General features: G+C 38.7%; 1 protein-coding gene and 1 pseudogene across 1 annotated transcript; one reads left to right on the top strand and one right to left on the bottom strand.

The window, feature by feature from the left end:
* Positions 1-4412: 4412 nt before the first annotated feature.
* LOC127133847 (uncharacterized) lies at positions 4413-4512 on the bottom strand (annotated as a pseudogene).
* Positions 4513-5484: 972 nt separating this feature from the next.
* On the top strand, positions 5485-6156 carry LOC127129308 (uncharacterized; the record flags this gene model as incomplete). The annotated part of the gene is made up of 2 exons (XM_051058530.1): positions 5485-5625; positions 5671-6156. Coding segments are annotated over 2 exons (627 nt in total), but the record flags the coding sequence as incomplete, so codon positions are not given.
* Between the last annotated feature and the right edge of the window lie 12467 nt (positions 6157-18623).

Raw genomic sequence — 18623 nt, 5'->3', positions numbered from 1 at the left:
TCGTTGTGGTCAATCAGAGAAGAGTGACTTTAAGATTGATGCGAGAGGTGTGTTGAAATTAGGGGAAAGAATTTGTATTCCTGATGACGCGATTTTGAAAAGAAGCATTCTAGAAGAGGGTCATAGAAGCAGTTTGAGTATTCATCCAGGAGCTACTAAAATGTATCAGGATTTAAAGAAAATATTTTGGTGGCCCGGAATGAAAGAAGATGTGGCTCGTTTTGTGTACGCGTGCTTAACTTGTCAGAAGTCGAAGATTGAGCATCAAAAGCCTACTGGGTTGATGCAACCGTTGGAAATTCCAGAATGGAAATGGGATAGCATTTCTATGGACTTTGTAACGGGGCTGCCTGCTACTTTAAGAGGGCATGATTCGATTTGGGTGATCGTTGATAGGCTCACGAAGTCGGCTCACTTCATACCTATTAACATCACTTACCCAATTGCGAAGTTGGCAGAGATTTACATCTGAGTAATTGTAAAGTTGCATGGTGTTCCTCTGTGTATTGTGTCGGACAGAGATCCGAGGTTTACATCGGGATTTTGGAAAAGTCTGCAAGATTCGTTGGGCTCTAAGTTGAGGTTGAGTTCGGCATATCATCCTCAAACTGATGGCCAAACTGAGAGAACTATTCAGTCATTGGAGGATTTACTGAGAGCTTGTGTTCTTGAACAAGGAGGTTCGTGGGACACTTATCTTCCATTGATCGAGTTCACATATAATAATAGTTACCATTCTAGTATCGGAATGGCGCCTTTTGAAGCATTGTATGGTCGTAGATGTAGAACTCCGTTGTGTTGGCACGAATCTGGTGAGGGTGTAGTACTTGGACCAGAGTTAGTTCGAGAAACTACCGAGAAAGTGAAGTTTATCCGAGAGAAGATGAAAGCTTCTCAGAGTAGGCAGAAGAGTTACCATGACAAGCGGAAGAAGGATTTAGAATTTCAAGCTGGTGACCATGTGTTTTTGAGAGTCACGCCTGTGACCGGTGTTGGGAGGGCTTTGAAGTCTAAAAAGCTCACTCCTCGCTTCATTGGTCCGTATCAAATCTTAGAACGGGTTGGAAAAGTTGCTTATCGGATGGCATTACCACCTAATCTTTCGAATTTGCATGATGTATTCCATGTGTCGCAGCTTCGGAAGTATATCTCAGATCCGTCTCATGTGGTTAGTATGGATGATGTGCAAGTGCGGGATAATTTAACAATGGAGACCAAGCCTGTACGAGTTGAAGATCGTGAGACAAAGACTCTTCGAGGAAGGGAGATTGCGTTGGTTAAAGTCGTTTGGTTGGGAGCTGCGGGCGAAAGCATGACATGGGAACTTGAAAGTCAGATGAAGGAGTCTTATCCGGAGTTATTCGCTTGAGGTATGTTTTCGAGGACGAAAACTCTTTTAGTAGGGGAGAGTTGTAACACCCCGATAAAAACAAGATAATTATTTAATTTAAGTTAATATTATATTTATTAATTTAATTAAATAATTGGAATTATTGGATTATTTATTATTATTATTATTGGAATAATAATTATTGGAAAGTATATAAGTGGGAATTAAGAAAAGAGTTTCATTTTGTTGGTAAAGAGGGTTTTTACGTGAAAAGCAGAGAAGCGGCTGAAAAGTGGAGAAAGGGCAAAGAGGAAGAGCAAGGGTAAAGGTTGGAGAAGAGAAAAGCTTAGAGCTCAAAGATTTGCTGAATTAATTCAGGTAAGGGGGGTTTATCGTCGTTTAATGGGTATTATGGGTTAGCATGTAATGGGTAGTGATAAACCGTTGAATTGACCCTAATTGGGATTGTCGAATGCTGAATAATTGTGATGAATAAACTGTGGTTAAGCTGTAATTGAATCGGTAATTGTGTGAGTCGTGATTCCCCGAACATATCGCTTTTTGCGGAATTGGAATCGGAGGTCCGGAAGTCCTCCAACGGCGGAAAATGCGGAGAATTCTGCATTCTGCTTCGTGTTAGCGCAGGAACAGCTTTCTGTCTTGCGTTAATGATAACACGAAATTATATCACATTTTAAGACTTAATTCAATTAGATTATATTATCATTTACTTTAGTTTATCTCATTTTATCAGATATTATGCATATTTCCGTGCTATTTATGTCAGGTATCCATTTTGAAGCAAAAGTGAAAAAGGGAAGAAAAGGAGGTGTAGAAAGGAGTAAAAAGGAAACAAATATCAAAGACCAAGCCCAGCCCAAAGAAAGCGCACGTTGTGCCTGTGACGGGCGTCACAAGGGTTGTGACGAGCGTCACACTAGAAGAACCCCTGTGACGAGCGTCACACATGGTGTGACGAGCGTCACACCATTCCACTAGCTTTTTGGCGCAAGTCACGCCCTCAGAAGAATTGAAGAGACGTTGAGCGAGTTCGTGTCCTATGCCCACGCCGTGTATTTAGCCATGCTGAAGACTCGTGGGAAACAAAAAAATGCAGTTACCAACACTATTATAAATAGCCATCTCACAAACCTAAAACGCTCTCCGGTTTTTCCACGCTCACATTGCCGAAGCTCTGCCAATTTTCTTTTCACGCCTTTTGCTTATTTTTCTTTTCCAGCATTGTTTATTTTATTTATTTCTTTTGCAAGCTTTACGTTCTTTTTCCCTTGCAAATTTACCTTTCCAGTTTTAGCTTTTAGATATTTTTCGCATAATAGTTTCTACACCGGAAACTATTGTGCAACTTTATACTGGATTTAACCTTACGTTATATTCCAGTTTTATTTCCTTGATTTAATTTACTGTTTAATTGAAGAATCCAAGAACAAATCCTACCGGCTTGTGGTGGAGTGTTCAAGACCATTGTATTACGCATTCAGGTTCTTTAATCATTATTTAATATTTAGTTTTATTATTTATCTATATTATCTGCCTGGAATGAGTCTGTTTATGCATGATATAAATTCTTATTTGTTTAGCATGTCTGGCTAATTTGCCTAGGTATCGGTATGTAAAGTAAGCAGAATAAGGGATCAAGACTGAGTCGGTCTATCTAAACTTAAAATCAAAATCAATCTTTTTACGGTCTCAACTTACAGGTTTAATAACAAGATTTTTTACAAAAGTAAAAGACATAAAGAAGTTAAAATCAATAGAGCGAGAGTTTGAGATTTTAACTGGACAGTGTAAGTTAGGCATTAATTCTAGATCAGGGCGAGAGCAAGTTTTAGAGTTAATTAAATTCTGACCTTTTCCAAAAAGTATTTTTAAAGATTGAATGTGAGGACGAGAGTTAAGCATTTGGATTTAATTATATAACCTAAGTCAACAGAGCGAGAGTTTGAGATAAGGGTGTTTAAAACGGTCAGTATTTTCTTAAAAGAGTTTCTGCAACTTTATTGTTTTCAAAATATGGTTTTTGACTTAATTATAAGTGACAGCAACATTAATATAAAATCATGGTTTATTCAACAGAGCGAGAGTTTGAGATAGAACCTTTAACCAATAAAGTTAACCGAAACGATTCATTTTAAAACCAAGAAACCGACAAAGACTTGATTCCCTAGTTTTGACGAACTACATACCGATATCCGTTTTATTAATATTTAATCTAGATATTAGTTTAGCTCTTAGTTTTTCCCCAACAATCAAACATTTTCACCTTAGATTTACGTAGTAACCTTAGATAACGGTATATCGATTCATAAGTCCCTGTGGGATCGATATCTTTTAAAACTACGCGATAGAACTGTGCACTTGCAGTTTGTATCCCATTCTCGACTCACCCAGTCGAGCGATCAAGTTTTTGGCGCCGTTGCCGGGGACTTTTATTCAATCGATATCGTAACTCTTCCGTTACGCTGTAGAGACTAAGGTTTCTTTTCCTTCTATTTTCTTTCTTTCGTTGATTTGTATGCCACGCACTCGCTCTCAAGGCGAACCGCTCTATTTACGAATCAACGATATCGAACTATATCTCCGAGTCTTACGACGAATTCGGGAATATCGTGCTGAAAACAATCTCCCTCCTATAAACCTTCCTGATTTCAAAAACATTTTCCTTCTTTAACCGAGATGGCAGAACCAGCTCGTGCTCTTAGAGATTACGCCGCTCCATCGCAAGATGAACCGCATTCAAGTATTGCTCCGCCCGCAATCGAAGCAAACAACTTTGAACTTAAACCTTCGTTGTTGCAGGCTGTGCAACAGAACCAATTCTCTGGAAATCTTACCGAAGATCCAAACCTTCATTTATCCGTATTTGTCCAATACGCTGATACTGTTAAAGCTAATGGTGTCACTTCAGAGGCAATTCGACTTCGTCTTTTTCCTTTCTCATTAAGAGATAGCGCTAGAAGATGGCTTCAATCTCTCCCTTCCAACTCAGTCACCACATGGAACGAGTTGAAGAAAGTTTTTCTTGCCCGATATTTTCCGCCAAGCAAAACAGCTATGTTAAGAGCCCAGATAAACGGATTTAAACAGAAAGACAACGAGTCTCTTTTCGAAGCATGGGAAAGATACAAAGACATGATGAGACTTTGCCCACACCATGGTTTGGAAGACTGGTTAGTAATTCACACATTTTATAATGGTCTCTTATACAACACAAGGTTAACAATAGACGCCGCTGCAGGTGGTGCACTAATGAACAAACCTTATGCTGATGCTTACCAGCTTATCGAGAGCATGGCCCAAAACCACTATCAGTGGGGAACCGAACGAACAACGGTGGAAAAACCTCAACCGAAAACTGGCATGTACGAGATAAGTAACCTTGATCACGTTAATGCAAAAGTGGATGCTTTGGTCCAGAAAATTGAAAGTCTAAACGTATCACCTCCAGCCGCCGTGGTTGCTATAACTCAGAATTGCGAGGTCTGTGGAATCCAAGGCCACACTCCTGCGGAATGTCAACTCTTGACTGGAATCCAAGCAGAGCAAGTAAACTATGCTTAAGGAAGCCCCTATTCGAATACCTATAACCCAAATTGGAAGAACCATCCAAATTTTTCATATAAGAGTAGTAATGCTGTATACGCACCTGGACAGTCTCCAAATCAAGCCCCATCTATACCTCCGGGATATCAGAAACCAAATCCTAACAATAATACCCCTAGAAAATCCAACTTGGAAATCATGATGGAAAACTTTATAGCTTCCCAACAACAAACCAATAAAGATTTCTTAAACCAGAACATACACACTGGCGAACAACTTAAACAACTAGCAAGCAAAGTAGATGCCCTGGCTACCCATAACAAAATGCTGGAAACGCAAATATCTCAAGTAGCTCAACAACAAGCACCTACTGCTGCACCAACTGGTACATTCCCTGGACAGCCCCAACCCAATCCGAGAAGCCAAGCTCATGCAATTATATTGAGAAGTGGAACGGAAGTGGAAGGACCGTCTGACCCAAGGATAGAAAACCAAACCCTAAGAAATCTACTGAGGAAAGTGAACCTAAGGAAAAGGAAGAGAGTAATAAGGAAACCCTAGAAAAGAAGGAACCTTATGTACCTCCACCACCTTACAAACCACCTATACCTTACCCTCAAAGGCTTGTTAAAACCAAAGATGTAGGCCAATTTAGAAAATTTGTTGATCTCCTTAAACAATTAAACGTTACAATTCCGTTTACCGAAGCTATTACGCAGATGCCCTCATATGCTAAATTCTTAAAAGAAATTCTTTCTAATAAGAGGAAACTTGAGGATAGCGAAACCGTTACACTCCCTGCCGAATGTAGCGCTATAATCCAAAACATGCCCCCTAAACTCAAGGATCCGGGTAGTTTCTCTATACCCTGTCACATAGGAAAATTTGTCATCGACAAAGCCTTATGCGATTTAGGAGCCGAAATTAGCGTTATGCCTTTATCCATATGTAAGAAACTGGAAATGGGAGAATTAAGACCGACCAAAATGTCTGTGCAATTAGCAGATCGTTCCATCAAATATCCTGTAGGAATCCTTGAAAACGTTCCCGTACGCATAGGTCAGTTTTACATTCCCACTGACTTCACAATTATGGACATTAGAGAAGATGATACGACACCTATTATACTAGGAAGACCATTCTTAGCAACTGCCGGTGCAATCATAGACGTAAAACGAGGACGACTCACCTTCGAAGTAGGTGAAGAGAAAATTGAATTCATTCTTTCCCAATTCTTGAAAGCACCTGCAATAGAAGATACATGTTATTTCATGGATATCATCGATGAATGCATAAAAGAAGCAGAGTCAGGAGAAGACAAATCATCAGACTATCTTTTAGAGGACAAATCTAAACAATGCCTAGCGATAACACCGGATCCTACGCAGTGTCTTAACAAACCAACCCCTGATTTGAAAACACTTCCCAAAAATCTGAGATATGAATTCCTAGACTTAGAACTTGAACGACCTGTGATAGTTAATGCAGATCTAGGAAGACTCGAAACAGAAAAACTCCTACATATCTTAAGAAAATATCCAACCGCACTAGGATACCACATCACCGATCTTAAAGGAATAAGCCCTTCTATTTGTATGCACCGCATCATGTTAGAAGAAGACTGTAAAACCTCTAGGGAACACCAGAGAAGACTAAATCCGATCCTAAGTGAGGTAGTAAAGAAAGAAATAACCAAGTTATTGGAAGCAGGTATTATATATCCTATATCTGATAGCAAATGGGTTAGTCCTGTACACGTTGTACCAAAGAAAGGAGGCATAACCGTTATTGAAAACGAAAAAGGAGAAACTATAACTAAACGAATCGAATCGGGATGGAGAATGTGCATTGATTATAGGAAACTAAACAAAGCAACCCGAAAAGATCATTTCCCTTTACCATTCATTGACCAAATGTTAGAACGATTAGCTAAACATTCACATTTCTGTTATTTAGACGGTTATTCAGGCTTCTTTCAAATACCAATTCACCCTGATGACCAAGAAAAGACAACATTCACATGCCCTTTTGGTACCTTCGCGTATAGACGAATGCCGTTTGGTCTGTGTAATGCTCCTGCAACTTTTCAAAGATGCAAGATGGCAATATTCGCCGACTTTCTCGAAAACATCATGGAAGTATTTATGGATGACTTTTCTGTATACGAACAGAGTTTCGAAGAATGCCTTGAAAACCTGGAAAGAGTTCTGGAGCGATGTGTAAAAGTAAACTTAGTACTTAATTGGGAAAAGTGCCACTTTATGGTACAAGAAGGCATTGTTTTAGGACACGCTGGTTTTTACCGACGATTCATCAAAGACTTCTCTAAGATAACTAAACCCTTAACCGGACTGTTGATGAAAGATGCTGAATTCATATTCGACGATAACTGTTTAAAAGCATTTCAAACTCTTAAACAAGCATTGATCTCCGCACCCATTATGCAGACACCAGACTGGAATGAACCATTCGAAATAATGTGCGATGCCAGTGATTATGCTGTAGGTGCTGTTTTAGGACAAAGAAAGGATAAAAAGCTTCACGTTATATATTACGCTAGCAGAACCCTGGATGAAGCACAGATGAATTATGCCACAACCGAGAAAGAACTCCTAGCAGTGGTATTTGCGCTAGATAAATTTCGTTCTTACCTGGTAGGAGCCAAAATAATAGTTTACACTGATCACGCTGCTATCAGGTACCTTTTAACAAAAAAAGATGCTAAACCTAGACTCCTAAGATGGATCTTGTTACTACAAGAATTCGACTTAGAAATCAAGGACAAGAAAGGAACTGAAAACGTAGTAGCAGACCACCTCTCTAGACTTGAGAACCTTGAACCGGAAAGAACATCCATTAATGATGATTTCTCGTATGATAAACTCATAGCTACTTTGGAAGAGAACAACTCCGACATACAAGTAGAAACCACCTTAGCTATATCTGTCACACCATGGTACGCTGATCTAGTCAATTATTTAGCTGCCGGAATAGTTCCACCTACTTTATCTTACCAGCAGAAGAAACGATTCTTCCACGACATAAAACACTATTACTGGGATGATCCCTTACTTTTCAAAAGAGGCCCCGATGGTATTTTCCGTCGATGTATACCCGAAGAAGAGGTAGAAAATATAATCCAACACTGTCACTCTGCGCCTTATGGTGGACACACAAGTACATCCAAGACCTGCTCTAAAATCCTACAAGCTGGCTTTTATTGGCCAACTATATGGAAGGACGTACATGCGGCTATTAAGGAGTGTGACAGATGTCAACGCACGGGAAACATATCTAGACGTGACGAGATGCCACAAAAAGGTATTTTGGAAGTAGAGATTTTTGACGTGTGGGGGATAGACTTCATGGGACCTTTCCCATCCTCTTTCGGTAACAAATACATACTCGTGGCAGTTGACTACGTATCAAAATGGATCGAAGCTATAGCTTCTCCAACAAATGACACCCGAGTAGTAACTAGACTCTTTAAAAATATAATATTTCCGAGATTTGGCATCCCAAGAATAGTAGTCAGTGATGGTGGATCACACTTTATATCCAAGGTACTCGAAAAACTACTACTTAAATATGGAGTGAGACATAGGATAGCAACACCTTACCACCCTCAAACCAGTGGACAAGTGGAAGTATCTAACAGAGAAATCAAGCAAATACTAGAAAAAACGGTCGCCACTTCAAGGAAAGATTGGTCATTGAAATTACCAGAAGCTTTATGGGCATACCGAACTGCTTATAAAACTCCCATAGGGACGACCCCATTTAAGCTCATTTATGGAAAATCCTGTCACCTCCCGGTAGAATTAGAACATAAAGCCTATTGGGCTATTAGAAATTTAAATTTGAATTATAAAGCCGCCGGTGAAAGAGAATCCTTGACATAAATGAATTAGAGGAACTCAGAAGAGACGCCTATGAAAATGCCAAAATCTATAAAGAAAGAACAAAACAATGGCATGACAAGCGTATATCAAGGAAAATCTTCAAGCAAGGCGACGCAGTACTTTTATTTAACTCTAGACTAAAGTTATTCCCGGGAAAACTACGATCCAGATGGTCAGGACCTTTTCATATCACTAAAATCTTTCCCAGTGGAGCGGTAGAAATAAAAGGACAATCTACAGAACCGTTCACCGTAAACGGGCAACGTCTGAAACATTATCACTATGCGGAAACCAACGAGGATTCGCAAATTCTGCACTTAGACGAAACGCCCCCAGGACTCATAGACTATATTTAACAGTTTATTTGTCGAGCTTGCGACATTTAAACAAAGCGCTTAGTGGGAGACAACCCACAAATTAATTTGTTATTTTATTATTCTATTATTATTATCATTTCCCTATTTTTCTCTTAATTATTCTTTTAATTCCTATTTAGTATTCATTATTGATTTATTCAAAAAGAAAAAAATATATCTATATATAATAATAATAATTCTTTTCTTCTTTCGGCATTTGGCCAAATCCTGACTTAAACTCATGTTTCTTTTCTCTAGCTAACACTAACCAGATGGGACATTCTGATCGTATGGGTATCAAGTTCAGAGGAATGGCTCAGAAACAAAAGTTTGAAGAACTAGCCGCTAGAGAGATGCTACCTAGTTTATATGCTGATGATTGGGCGATGACTGCCCTTGGATTGAGACAGAGTGTCCTGTATCTGCTGAATCAGATAGGATGGGAGACATCCCCTATCCTAAGACATTTCACCACCTACCGGAGACTCACACTAGAATTCCTTAGTTCATTAATCTATCTACCCAGCCATGGAAAAGGAATTAGCAGAGGTTTTATCCAGTTCAGAATGTTCAATATGGAGTACCAATTTAATATTAGAGACTTCACCAACCTTTTGGGTTTTCCTACCTCCTTTGATACATTCACTGTAAGCCAGGAAGAACTTTTTGAATATAGAGAGCTTGAACACTTTTGGGGTAAGCTGACTGGAAATGATGAGCCCGAAGAACATGAGTTTCTCTCTGGAAACATACATAACCCGACTTTTCGCTATTTCCATAAGATCCTGACCCACACTTTATTTGGGAAGAAGCCAAATAGTACTTCAGTTTCACGTGATGAACTCTTCATCATATTTTGTGCTTCCCAGAACCGTCCAGTAAACGGTGCTACTTTTATGTTAGCTAATTTGGACCACCTTATCCAGGATGAGCGAGCACCCATTAGAATAGGCGGTTTGATCACTATGATAGGTAATGCTATTGGATTACGTCAGCCTATGCTTGACCTTAGCCCTTTTTGTGGCATTACTACTATGAGTATACCCTTCCTCTTCAACACTATGTTTATAGCAAACATAGGGTCTGATGAGTTTGAGCTTATTATTGATAACCAGGTTCTCTGCCTATTCACCATGCCCGATCCTAGAACTAGTGTTCATAACCAAAGGAACTGGCTCTATAACCTGAATGAAACCCCAACTCCTGCTGGATCCACTGAATCCATCCAGGATTATGAGATTTGTGATGACTATGAGCACTATGTTGACCATATCTCTCATGCTGAATCTGACCCTCAGACACCTTCCGGCTACTATGATATTGATCCTCCTCCTCAGCCTGTCCTGACCGAAGAATCAGCCATGCCTGATCTCCGACATCATATGCCAGGAACAGATATTAAAACCGTCATTGAAGCTTTGATGTCAGAACAAGACGCCCTCAGGGAAGATTTCCACAACTTGAGACATGAAATCCTAGAATACATGAGCAGCACGGCAAGTCAGTTACGTATGTTACGGCATCATGTTAACTATTTTGCTCCTCCGGCCAGAGATCCGAAGATAGATGGAATTTAGTTATTTCTTTCTAAGTTATTTAGTTTTAGGCTAGATTTTTCATTAATGTTGTTTGAATTCATGTTTATTTCTATTTCATTTCATTGTTTTCTTTCCCTGTAATACATTATGATCATTTTTATTGAAGCTGTTTAATTAATTTTATTATGCAATGGCTATTACGCTCTACTGCTGTTACCTATTATTATTATTATACAAAGCAAGTAAGCGTGCACAATACATTAAAATTGCAGACTAAAAATGATCATAAGCAAAATGAAACATTAAAATACGCTACCAAAGTAATTCTGTGAAGCGCCACTAAGCCTTTCCAAAAAGAACTGTGTGACGAGCGTCACACACTCCATGACGAACGGCACGCATAACTCCTGTTACGAACGTCACAGCCTTGTGACGAGCGTAACGCCCCTCAGACATGTGAACGTTAGGGAGCCGTTGGAGACGAACGTTACACTTTAACTTTTTACATTCCCCATTCATTTTTCATTTACCACACTTAATTACTCTTCAACCACTTTTTCTTTCTATCTTCCAATCCTTCTACTATAAATACCTACCAAAACTTCCTTCATTCACCACAAAACAATTCTCTCATATCAAATACATTTCTTTCCAAATCATCCCTTCAAAAATTCATCACAATGGCGGGAAATCAAAATTTCGGAAATATCATCTTCCGATCCGGAGATGACAACTATCAGCAAGAGCAATTCGAACGTTTCCAACAGCGAGGCGTCGCTTCCACCAGGTACCCCGATTTAACTTGTTTACAACAATTAGGATTACTCCAAGGTATCGAATGGATGCTCCGTCAAGCCAACTTAACCTTCCTTTGCACCCATAACCAACCCACCTACCCTTCCCTAACCTTAGAATTCTTAAGTTCATATGACTACACCACCCCCGCCGGTGAAGATGAATTTCTAACCGGTACTGCAACCTTCCGTATGTTTAACACCGAGTACTCTCTAACCCAAAACCAATTGAGTACCATGCTACAATTTCCCACAGAAGGCCAAGTCTACCCCAGAATCCCTCCCGACCTAAACTGGAACACAGTTGGCGTTTTTGGCCTTTTTAAGAAAATTTCCGGTATACATACCTACAACTGGGAAGAGCTCCTTCTTTCCCATATACATAACCCAACCATCCGATACTTTATCCGCACCTTACAGAACACAGTTTTTGGAAGACCAAACAACAGTAAGGTCAACTCAAAGGAGTTATTTTTCCTCCAGTGCGTTTTCGAACCGGAAGCCCAGGTAAACGCCGCCTCCTTTCTCTTTCATCATATCCGCACCTTATGTGCTAGAGGCCGGCAACCCTTTATAATTGGTGGATTAATAACCTCCATAGCACTTGGCCTACACCTAGGGGATAGACTCCAAACTTTAGAATCCCTACCTCCCCTGTCTATGGATATCAGCTATTGCCGCTCCAGCCGCCTGATTAAAAACAGAGTAGGCGGAGGATATTATCTTATGGTGAACAACCAGGCTGTCCCAAGCGTTGTTCTACCAAATATCGCCCTAACTGATGTCACAAACCCCGACCGCCACCTCTATGATCTAAATGCTCCTGAAACCACCGAGCCTTTACAAACAAACCCACAAACAGATGAGTTTGAAGAAATGGAACAAGGTGATCATCCTCCTACACAACATTCAGCCCCGCTCAACCCTTCCAGTAATGCAGCCGGCCCATCCTCCCAACGTCGTCGACGAAGACGACCTGCGACCAACGACGACATTATGGATGCTATCGATGGAATGCAGGCACAGAATGCAGAGATGATGCAGATGATGCGTCAAATGCAACAGCAACAGGATGCTCGGAATGCCATAACCGACCAGCGGTTTACTGAGTTGTTTAGCAGGTTCGACAACTTAGACATACGTCAAAGATCACCAGGTCCAAGAACCAGAGGCGGAAGGCAGCCTTAGTTGTTATTTTCTTTGCATTTCCATTATGTATTTCTTTCCCTTAAAACATTGAGGACAATGTTTAGTTTAAGTATGGGGGGAAACCTTGTTCTTTCAACCTTTCCTTTTCAAGTAGGTTATTTTCCCTTTCTTTGTTATTTCCCTTTCTTATTATGAAAAAAAAAAAAAAAATTATTATAATATATATTTATTTTAAGTCAAGTCCCTAGTGTGAAAAATTCTTATTATCTATTCCCCTCAATTTTCTTGAGCCATAACGAAAATTTAACACACCCAATAAGTATAAAGGTCGCTTATTTTATAAAACTTGAGTGAAATCAAGACAAAAATTATTACCATAACAACGCTCTGAGAACCTCAATATGTTAGATCAGGATAAGTACCTATTATACCGATTCCTTGAACTTTTAGTTCTATGGCAACCCCAAGTAGTTTATACAGAAGTCAGCACCATCTTAATAGCAAACTACGTGGAGGGCCGATGAATATAAGTGAATGATCCCCAAAGTAACCTAAGATATATAAATATATCAAGAAATGCACTAATTAAATTAGGTGATCCTTACCAGATCATTCAATCTAAAGGTTGCAGATCATGCAAAAGCACAATACGAAAGATCCATTATGAGTTGGTTCAGTAGGAATCTGGTACTGAACTTGGTAGGGCGGACTACGGTTCGATCCCCCGCAATTTGCAATGGACTGAATAATGAAGTTATCCGACTTATGTACCAGAACTTCTAGCTAAAAGCGGATCATAATCACTAACCGGCTACTCCACTATGTGCGCGAAAAGATAAAGGGCTTAATGTGATTTCGCTAGAATGAAAACGGGTAAAATATAACCAAAGGAACCAGGATAGCTATCATAGGGTACTTGAACTGATTTGCATAAGGTAGGGTTATCTAAGTTGTAACAGTAGTTGTTGATGTCAAGATTAAACTTAAGTCCTCCTAAACAAAAACCCATTTGCAACCTAGTACGAATTGATGTGTGCTTTGAAATTTCATCTGGCTAAAACTTTTAACAAGTTCTATACTGAATTTTGCTTGAGGACAAGCAAAGATTTAAGTATGGGGGAGTTTGATAACACGAAATTATATCACATTTTAAGACTTAATTCAATTAGATTATATTATCATTTACTTTAGTTTATCTCATTTTATCAGATATTATGCATATTTCCTTGCTATTTATGTCAGGTATCCATTTTGAAGCAAAAGTGAAAAAGGGAAGAAAAGGAGGTGTAGAAAGGAGTAAAAAGGAAACAAATATCAAAGACCAAGCCCAGCCCAAAGAAAGCGCACGTTGTGCCTGTGACGGGCGTCACAAGGGTTGTGACGAGCGTCACACTAGAAGAACCCCTGTGACGAGCGTCACACATGGTGTGACGAGCGTCACACCATTCCACTAGCTTTTTGGCGCAAGTCACGCCCTCAGAAGAATTGAAGAGACGTTGAGCGAGTTCGTGTCCTATGCCCACGCCGTGTATTTAGCCATGCTGAAGACTCGTGGGAAACAAAAAAATGCAGTTACCAACACTATTATAAATAGCCATCTCACAAACCTAAAACGCTCTCCGTTTTTCCACGCTCACATTGCCGAAGCTCTGCCAATTTTCTTTTCACGCCTTTTGCTTATTTTTCTTTTCCAGCATTGTTTATTTTATTTATTTCTTTTGCAAGCTTTACGTTCTTTTTCCCTTGCAAATTTACCTTTCCAGTTTTAGCTTTTAGATATTTTTCGCATAATAGTTTCTACACCGGAAACTATTGTGCAACTTTATACTGGATTTAACCTTACGTTATATTCCAGTTTTATTTCCTTGATTTAATTTACTGTTTAATTGAAGAATCCAAGAACAAATCCTACCGGCTTGTGGTGGAGTGTTCAAGACCATTGTATTACGCATTCAGGTTCTTTAATCATTATTTAATATTTAGTTTTATTATTTATCTATATTATCTGCCTGGAATGAGTCTGTTTATGCATGATATAAATTCTTATTTGTTTAGCATGTCTGGCTAATTTGCCTAGGTATCGGTATGTAAAGTAAGCAGAATAAGGGATCAAGACTGAGTCGGTCTATCTAAACTTAAAATCAAAATCAATCTTTTTACGGTCTCAACTTACAGGTTTAATAACAAGATTTTTTACAAAAGTAAAAGACATAAAGAAGTTAAAATCAATAGAGCGAGAGTTTGAGATTTTAACTGGACAGTGTAAGTTAGGCATTAATTCTAGATCAGGGCGAGAGCAAGTTTTAGAGTTAATTAAATTCTGACCTTTTCCAAAAAGTATTTTTAAAGATTGAATGTGAGGACGAGAGTTAAGCATTTGGATTTAATTATATAACCTAAGTCAACAGAGCGAGAGTTTGAGATAAGGGTGTTTAAAACGGTCAGTATTTTCTTAAAAAGAGTTTCTGCAACTTTATTGTTTTCAAAATATGGTTTTTGACTTAATTATAAGTGACAGCAACATTAATATAAAATCATGGTTTATTCAACAGAGCGAGAGTTTGAGATAGAACCTTTAACCAATAAAGTTAACCGAAACGATTCATTTTAAAACCAAGAAACCGACAAAGACTTGATTCCCTAGTTTTGACGAACTACATACCGATATCCGTTTTATTAATATTTAATCTAGATATTAGTTTAGCTCTTAGTTTTTCCCCAAACAATCAAACATTTTCACCTTAGATTTACGTAGTAACCTTAGATAACGGTATATCGATTCATAAGTCCCTGTGGGATCGATATCTTTTAAAACTACGCGATAGAACTGTGCACTTGCAGTTTGTATCCCATTCTCGACTCACCCAGTCGAGCGATCAGTTAACCGGTTAACCCAGGGTGTTAACCGGTTAACACTGTTATGAATTGTGAAAAATTGCTGTTTTGTCTGCGTTAACCGGTTAACCCAGGGCGTTAACCGGTTAACACTGTTGTGAATGGCCAGGAAGCGTGTTCTGTCCTGCGTTAACCGGTTAACCCAGGGCGTTAACCGGTTAACACTGTAGGAAAGGTGAAAAATTGATAAATGAATTTTGTGTACGTTTTGGAATGGAATTATATGATACGTAGTGTATGCCAAAGTTGATTATAAGTTGATTATGTTGAAAACATTGTGGTGTTGCTGTTATTATCATGTTGTCGGAATTTCAAAGTCGTGTATGTCGAAGTTGATTATAAGTTGATTATGTCGAAAACCTTGTTGTGCTGCTATTATTATTATGTTATCGGAATGTTAAAGTCGTGTGTGTCATGTACATCCATATGCATTAAGTCGGAGCTTTGCTCACACCACGTTGGCCTGGATTGGCAAAAGTTGAATAAGTCGGAGCTTTGCTCACACCACGTTGGCCTGGATTGGCAAAAGTTGAAAGTTGAAGGCTTAAGCCTTGATGCCTTGTTAAATTGGCAGATTTTTAAGTTGGGAGTTTTACTCCGAATGGTACCACATGCATGACGAGTCGAGTCTCATTAGAGTTGCATTTTTGTTGGTTTGTCGTATGAGTATTTAATTTAATTGAGAAGTGGTGTTTGTGTTGATTTTGAGTATGATGTTTGAGTTGATAGGCCGTTACTGAATGTGTGATGTGATTAGGGTGATTAATGTGTTAAATTGCTTAACATGACATGCTATTGTATAATGCTTATTATATCGATTGAGGAACTCACCCTTACAACTATTTTTCAGGTAACGAGCAGTGATTGAGTAGAAGCTAGTGCCTGGAGTCTAGTGTAGTCTACTTAGTGGGTCGTGCTCTGATAGATGTAACATCGGGACGGGATGTTTTAATTGTTTTATTGTTGGTTGTTGAACCTTTTTACCTGTAAAACGTTATATGTTTTGAATGGTGGGTTGATTTCTATCCGCTGCGAGTTATGCAAACAAAAATGTTATTTTGATTAAATAAAGAGCATGACAGTTATTATGGTGTGAAGTAGTTGTGTGACACCCTTGATTGCATATTTACTCTGATTGATATATTGTTATTTTAATTAAATATTTGGGGTATTTTAGAAGGGTGTTACAGTTGTGGCACCTAATTGTGAGCTATGTGAAGCTCCTAGAAACAACACTTTTGAATGTCAATTATTGGCTAGAATGTCAATTATTGGCTAGAATTCCGTCTGACTAATTGAATAATGGCCAAGGAAACCCGTACTCCAATACCTATAATCCGGGCTGGAGGAATCACCCTAACTTTTCATATAAGAACAACAATGCGTTGTTTTCTCCTATCCCAACAACTACTACTCCTCATAGTTATCAAAAAGCCACACTCGTTGCTCCTCAAGCGCCTAAGAAGTTGAATCTTGAAATAATGATGGAAAACTATGTTGCATCTCAGACTCAACAAAATAAGTCATTTATGAACCAAACCATTCATAACAATGAGATGGTGAAAGAGTTGTAAAATAAGTTAGACACTTTAGCCACACATAAAAAAATGCTAGAGGCACATATCTACCAAGTAGCACACCAACAAGCAGCTACTGCTGCCCCAACTAGCGTATTTTCTAGCTAACCACAACCAAACCCAAAGGGGCACGCCAACGCAATCGCACTGCAAAGTGGAACAAAATTGTACGACCCAGTCAATCCAAGAGATAAAAACCCGATGATGGTTAGGAAAGATGATGAGGTAGACAAGGAACCAGAAGGAGTAATTGAAAATAACCCAGTAGAAGAGCCAAAGAAGACAAATAAATCAAAACCTAAAGATAAAGAGGTCTGAGAGAAACCCTATGTTCCCCCACCTCCATATCAACCATCCGTTATGTTTCCACAATGACTAACAAAGTCAAAAATTGAAGGTAAATTCAAGAAATTTGTTAAGCCATTAAAACAACTCAATATAATTATACCTTTATCAGAAGCCATAACCCAAATGCCCACTTATGCTTTTCCTTAAAGAAATTTTATCCAATAAGAGGAAGTTAAATGATGATAGTATAATAGAACTTACTGAAGAGGGCAGTGCCATAATACAAAACAAGATGCCACCAAAACTTAAAGACCTAGGGAGTTTCTCAATTCCCTGTGTTATAGGAAAATTTGTTATTGATAAAGCATTGTGTGATTTATGAGCTAGTGTGAGTCTAATGCCCCTATCGATTAGTAAAAGACTGAACCTTGGAAACATTAAACCTACTAGAATGTCATTACAATTAGCCGATTGCTCAATCAAATACCTTATAGGTAACATGGAGAATGTCCTGTGACAATTGGTCAATTATACATTCCTACGGATTCTATAGTACTGGACATTAAAGAAGATTCAAGTATCCAGATTCTGCTAGGAAGACCATTTTTAGCTACCGCTGGGGCAATAATAGATGTAAAGAGAGGAAAGATAACTTTTGTAGTAGGAGAGGAGAAAATTGAGTTCATTCTTTCCAAGTTTATGAAAGCACCTGCTATAGACGACACTTGTTGTTTTATAGACATAATTGACGAGTGAATAAAGGAATTCAAGAAAGAAACACCTCCAGACACTTAAGTCCTAAAAATTTCGGTACCACATATATTAGAAGATAACCAGTAACCATCCATAGAACTTAAAATGTTGCCTAAAAACCTAAGGTACAAATTTCTAGATAAAGAACTTGATCGGCCAGTGATAGTCAATGCGGACCTTGGCCTAAATGAGACTGAATGACTATTGGTTGTTGTAAGGAAATATCCCACAACCTTGGGATATAACATCTCTGACTTAAAAGGAATCAGTCTTTCTATTTGTATGCATTAAGTTATGTTAGAAGAGGATTCCAAAACCTATAGAGAACATCAAGGGATGATTAAACCTATCTTGAGTGATGTATTCAAGAAGGAAGTGCTAAAACTATTAGAAGCTGGCATCATATACTCGATATTCAATAGTCAATGGGTTAGCCCAATACACGTCGTACCTAAGAAATGAGGTGTTATGGTAGTC

Source organism: Lathyrus oleraceus, chromosome 3 (genome assembly GCF_024323335.1).
Source record: "Lathyrus oleraceus cultivar Zhongwan6 chromosome 3, CAAS_Psat_ZW6_1.0, whole genome shotgun sequence".
NCBI lineage: Eukaryota > Viridiplantae > Streptophyta > Magnoliopsida > Fabales > Fabaceae > Lathyrus > Lathyrus oleraceus.
The sequence above is the reverse complement of the archived record's forward strand: the minus strand, read 5'-3'. Positions and strand labels throughout refer to the sequence as shown.